Raw genomic sequence first — 6,000 nt, 5'->3', positions numbered from 1 at the left:
GAGCCTGGAGCCTGCTTCGGATTCTGTGTCTCCCTCTCTCTCTGCCCCTCCCCTGCTCGCCCTCTGTCTCTCTCTCTCAAAAGTAAATAAACATTAAAAAATTTAAAGACAGAAGAAAGCACAAAATAAAACAGCATACCCCCCTTGGCTCCCAAGAATGATCCTCTTTGTCTTTATGGCCACTTGGGCCACTTCTTCTATAATCCAGTCATTGGAATCCTTTTTCTGCTGGGGAAGGGAGAGTTGTTTGTGTTTTCCTTATGTGTAGTTTTTTACTGATCTGGTTACTTCTTCATCTCCTGTGAGTGTTGTAATTGTTTTCCCCCAGTGTGGTATTTGTCTCTTAACTTAGTTTACGGTATCCTTGAAGAGCATGGGTTTTTAAACCTCTGAGCTCTCAGTATGGATGTATTTTCTGGTAAGTCGAACTTTCCATGTGTGGAGAGAGAATGACTGTTGTGAGAGGTGACGTGCAGCAAGTCCTGGGAAGGGCCTCCAGGAGGATGAGTCTGAGATGCCAGGCCAGCTATGCCAGAACCCACCACCACTCCACTGGGGAGCCACTTAAAAACAAACACATAGTGAAACAGAAAAAGGGGATTAAGAATACACTGACCATGATGAGCACGGAGAAATGTTTAGACACCATATGAATCACCATATGGTACACCTGAAACTAACATAACACTGTACGTTAACTATACTGGAATTTTTTAAAAAGGTAAATGATGAGGAGGGGCAGGGAAAAGTACACATGAGGTAATAGGGGAGATAATTAAGAGGAAATGGGAACTAAAACATTAAGACTAAGTTAGAAGAAAATGGAAAGAAAAGTTTAAAATAAAAATTAAAAACTCGAAGGCAAAAAAATAATGATGAGGTAAAAACAGATGGGTTTACAATATAGGCTGAAAGACAACAAGGCAGGAGGTGTGGAGGGTGGTGACACTAAGTGGATATTTGCGGAGAAGTCGTGGCACCAGGCGCAGCTCCTGGGGGCTTTGCTTGCACCAGATCGCTTAATCCTCACAACACCTTATAAAATGGGAACTGTTACTATCCCCAAATTACAGATGAGCAAACTGAGGCACCGAGAGATGACAATAATTTTCCCAAAGTTGCTCTACAGATAAATGGTGGAGCTGGGATTTGGTGGGGACAAAAGTTAAAAAGCAAATGAATCCAAAAACATAAATGAATGGGCTTGAGGAAAAAAAAAACTGGTAATTAAATATTAAAGGTAGAATTTTTAAACCTAAAAGCCATGAAAAACAAAGGAATATGAAGGATTTTTTTTTTCCTTAGGAAAGTAAAAGCAGAGAATCTTGGAAAGAAATTAAGAACAGTCTAAAGGAATGCGAGTCTCTAATTACACTCGAGGGGAAGGTTCAACTTCTGGTAGGCAGGAATCCTGTGATGAGGTCAGAGACAGGAGATAGGAAGATGAAGGGTGTCCTTTGTCCTTTTCTGGTATCTGGAGACTTATATCTTCAGGGCCATCCCTTCCTGCACATTCATGGGTGCCTGGATGTGGCTTTGTGGGGGTGGAGCGGGATTGGGGTTATGTTAGCAGCACCTGCTGTTCTGGAAATTTCCCAACCTCTCTCTTCCCCACCTTGGGGGTCATGCCTGAGGCAGGGAGGGTACCGTGGAGGAAGAAGGAACACCTGAAGTGTACCCTGGGCTTTGCTGGATGGAGAGCCATCCTGAGCTCAGAGTGTGGGAGGACCCACCTCACCAGACTCTCTCACCCATACAGGTGCCAAGGTTGCCAGCCGAGGGGGTCACCTGGAGCGCATATTTGTGGTGGAATTTCGCCCTGACTCGGACACACAATTTGTGTCTGTCGGGGTCAAACATATGAAGTTCTGGACCCTGGCAGGCAGTGCCCTGCTTTACAAGAAAGGGGTCATTGGATCCATGGAGGCTGCCAAGATGCAGACGATGCTCTCCGTGGCCTTCGGTGCTGTGAGTTCCAGCAGAAGCTTCCTGAGAGGGGACCCTGAACCCCGGGCATGGGCATGGGGGGCACAGATAGCCACAAAGCTACAAACAGCAAGAAAGCTATTTCCACATTTTCACCTTTATTGGCTTACTTGCAACCTTTATTCCTTTATCCCTTTCCTTAGCACAGAAGGTCAATTTGAGTGTGTTTCTCTTTCTCTAGTTCTAGTTCCCTAACCAAGGAGCAGGTGGTTGGGAGGGACCCTCTTGAGAGGTGCTGTGAGTGTCCTAGTGTGAAAGGTGTCCCTTTGTTTACAGAACAACCTCACTTTCACGGGTGCCATCAACGGAGACGTCTACGTGTGGAAGGACCACTTCCTCGTCCGACTGGTGGCCAAGGCTCACACGGGCCCTGTCTTCACAATGTACACGACCCTCCGGGATGGACTCATAGTGACCGGTGGCAAAGAGCGGCCGTAAGGCGAAACTCCTCTGGGAACAGCTGATCTTTTCTTATTGTGCTGGGAGAAACTGACAGAAGCATCTCCCACTGGGAGAAAACGCGGATTTTCTTTCCCCCATCTTGCCTGCATCAGGGAGATGAGTCTGCCATCTCTCCAAGAGGGCCCTGGGCAAAAACCTTCAGAGTACAAGTCAGAGAAGGAGAGAGGTGGTTTAATGGTAGTGGAAAATCCAGAGAGGTGTTCTTGAATAGACTCGAGTGACTATGCTCTTCATCGAGTGTTACTTCCCGTAGGTCTCGGGGACGGGAGGACGGAGAGGCGGGGAGAGAAGTTCCCCTGGGGACAGAGATGTAAGAAGGAAGCAGAGCAGCAGAGAAACGTTTCTCTTCGTGTTTGATCTAATCAAGACACGGTTTGGTATTTTAGATCACAGTCCTCTTTCCTTCTGCCATAGTGGCATTTGAAAGTATTCTAGTGAAATGGTTGTCACTACCCGTTGGCAGGGCCAAAAAAGAAGCCACCCTGGAGGGTCTGTCCTGCTGGGACCCGGTGGCCTTGATGATAGGGACAGGGGACATGGAGCATCAAGGGCAAGTCTTAGGACAAGGCCCCACTTGCCAAGGTCCTCTCACTCCTTTTTAGGACCAAAGAAGGAGGTGCTGTGAAATTGTGGGACCAGGAGATGAAGCGCTGCCGGGCCTTCCAGCTGGAGACGGGGCAGCCGGTGGAGTGTGTGCGCTCTGTGTGCCGCGGCAAAGTGAGTGGGCGGGCCGGTCTTTCCCCAGCTGTCCCTAGGGGGCTGGGCCCGGAAGGGGCCCAAGAGAGAGAAGGAGTTCAGCCATACTCTTTCCCTGTGCCCAGGTGCTAAATCCTTAAAACAGGCTTCCAAGGTGCTACTTGCACTGCGGTGGGAGTCGGCTTAGCAGGGTCCCACAGAGCCAGGCGCAGACTCTTCTGAGTCAGCACTGGCTGTATGACCTTGGGTGTGTTACGTACCCTTTCTGTGTCCAGGCGGGTGGTTGTGAGGGTCCCGTGCGTTATAATGCGCGATGCCTTCCATTATGCCTGGCTCAGAGCCACATTCTGTGGATGTCAGCTGCTACTGTTATAGATGTGATTATTACTGTAGGCACAGAGATAGTAAATAATTTGCCATGCGCACGGTTACATGGTCAGTAAGGGGGGACAGTAAAGGGCCATCAAACTGTCTGACTCAAAGCCATAGTTTGTCAAGTCCTACCTGGGCTGAATATCAGAAACAACTGTGGAGTTGTTTCTTGTTGTTGTTGTTTTTAGTATATGGCTGTCCATGTACTTACCCAGAGCTGCCAAATCAGAGTCTTAGCCATGAGTTGTGTGTTCCTTTTCTTCTTTTCTTTTTTTAATTCCCCAAGAAATTCTGAGGTCCTTAAAAAAACAAATCTCAACCTCTGGTTCATACCCTGTGTCTATAGTTTTGAATTGTTAGCAGTCTAAGAATGTGCCTTCTGGATGTTCCCCATTGAAAAAGGCAGACCTGACTTAGAGTCTCCATAATTAGAAATCGAGAGCTTTGTTTTTAGATAGATAAATACCAGTCATCTGGTAGGTAGGCAGACATCTGGGAGATGAAGGCAGAGGTAGGCCCGGAATGTGGAAGTCCTCAAGAGATGGCTCGTTGTTCAGTGCGAGGAAGAATTTGGGAAGACATTGAACGGTCCAACAACAGAAACGGACTACCCCACTCTGTCATGAGCTTGCCGTCAGTGGAATGTTTTGGCAGAGACCAGATGATGGCAGTCTTTGTGCCGACACTCTCATCCATGGCTGAGGGAGAAAAGGAAAAGTGAGGAGGTCACGGAAGGGCGGGCGATTTTGTTGTTAACAACACAACCTGTCCCGGCTCTTCCGGCGTTAATACCATTGCCAGCAGGGGCCACTTTCCCACATTGCTCTAATAGTGTTTGCCTTTAAGTTATTATTTAAAAATACAAATCTTATTTTTTACCTATTTTCATCCATTTGCCTACCAATCTCTCACCTACTAGATTCCTAATAGATCATAAAAATGTTTCATTTTAAATTGTAGCAAAATATAAGTAACATAAAATTTACCATTTTAGCCATTTTTAGGTGTACACTTTAGCGGTATAAAGTACATTCCCACTGTCGTGCAGGCATCGCCACCATCCGCCCACAGAACATTTTGCGTCTCGTAGAACTGAAACTCCTTAGCTATGAAGTCCTCACTCCCCTTGCCCCTCCCCCTCCCCAACACTCAGCAACCACCGTTGGACTTTCTTCTACATGTTGGACCAGGTGCGCCATAGGAGTACTATCATACAGCGTCTGTCTTTTTCCTAATAATGTTTTTATGACAACAGGGGAAAATTTTAGTAGGAACCAAAGACGGAGAAATAATTGAAGTTGGTGAAAAAAATGCCGCTTCTAACATCCTGATTGATGGGCACATGGAAGGGGAGATCTGGGGTCTGGCCACACACCCCTCCAAGGACATCTTCATCTCTGCCAGCAACGATGGCACAGCCCGCATCTGGGACCTGGCCGACAAGGTGAGGGGTCCACTGTGCTCTGATGCCCACAGGTGGGGCCTGGCCAGAGCCCAGAGTGAGGAGGGTTGGATCCAGAGTTGGGGGATGCGGTGGGTCTGCAATTAAGTTAGAAAGCCCGGTGATGAAAGTCCCACTCACACACGCCCAATCTGTCTGTTAGCTGCATATACCCACGTGTAACTACAGGACAGGAATAATCTGGAAATGAAGTTTCTTTGTTGTAAAAAAAATCCACAAAACCTAAAAAATAAAGAGATATGTCTTCCCTGGATGGGAAGACTAAAAATGACTTAAAATTTCAAATGTTCCCAAATAGGACATTTCAGTCAAAACCCCAACAAAGTTCATTGGGGCACCTGGGTGGCTCAGGCGGTTGAGCATCCTACTTCAGCTCAGGTCATGAGCTCAGAGTTCCTGAATTCGAGCCCCGCATTGGGCTGTGCTGACAGCTCAGAGCCTGGAGCCTGCTTCGGATTCTGTGTGGCCCTTTCTGTCTGCCCCCTGCCCCACTCGTGTGCGCTCTCTCTCTCTCTCTACTCTCTCAACTATAATAAACATAAACAAGCACAAAAATAAATCCCCAATAAAGTTCCTCTTGGAGTTTGGAAAAAAAATAATTTAAAAAATTCATCTTGAGTAAAAAAATAGCAGGAAATAGGGTTGGGCCCGGGGCGGTAATTGTTACCATGTCGTATCTGATAAAAAAAAGTAAGTTCTAATCATTAAAATAGTTGGGTTCATTACAAAATAGCCAGTAAATATTTCAGTCATATTTTTAGTGTGAGGATCAAAGAACAGACTCACGGTATAGTTGTTTTACTCCAGTTACTTTTCAAAATTGTTTGTGTATTATGAACACTGGCTATCACTTATTGAATACCTGCTATACACCAGATGCTTCATATACACGATCATTAATGCTTACAATAACCTTGCAAGACTGGTATTGATATCACTTCTTTTCAAGTGGGAAAATGGGGGGGGGGTGCCTGGGTGGCTCAGCTGGTTGGGGTCTGACTTCAGCTCAGGTCACGATCTCA

At 46.5% G+C, this 6,000-nt stretch overlaps 1 protein-coding gene across 6 annotated transcripts in view; it reads left to right on the top strand.

Annotated features, from left to right (window-relative positions):
* The window catches only part of EML6 (EMAP like 6), a 275,164-nt gene that overhangs the window by 261,328 nt on the left and 7,836 nt on the right, over positions 1 to 6,000 (top strand). For all 6 annotated transcript variants that reach the window (XM_040453716.1, XM_040453714.1, XM_040453712.1 and 3 more), the window contains 4 exons: positions 1,760 to 1,968; positions 2,263 to 2,420; positions 3,051 to 3,165; positions 4,772 to 4,960. In XM_040453716.1, coding sequence (XP_040309650.1) covers positions 1,760 to 1,968; positions 2,263 to 2,420; positions 3,051 to 3,165; positions 4,772 to 4,960 — 671 coding nt within the window. The remainder of the gene's footprint in view (positions 1 to 1,759; positions 1,969 to 2,262; positions 2,421 to 3,050; positions 3,166 to 4,771; positions 4,961 to 6,000) is intronic.

Source organism: Herpailurus yagouaroundi, unplaced genomic scaffold (genome assembly GCF_014898765.1).
Source record: "Herpailurus yagouaroundi ecotype Mexico unplaced genomic scaffold, PumYag 210, whole genome shotgun sequence".
Classification (NCBI taxonomy): Eukaryota; Metazoa; Chordata; class Mammalia; order Carnivora; family Felidae; genus Herpailurus; species Herpailurus yagouaroundi.
The sequence above is the reverse complement of the archived record's forward strand: the minus strand, read 5'-3'. Positions and strand labels throughout refer to the sequence as shown.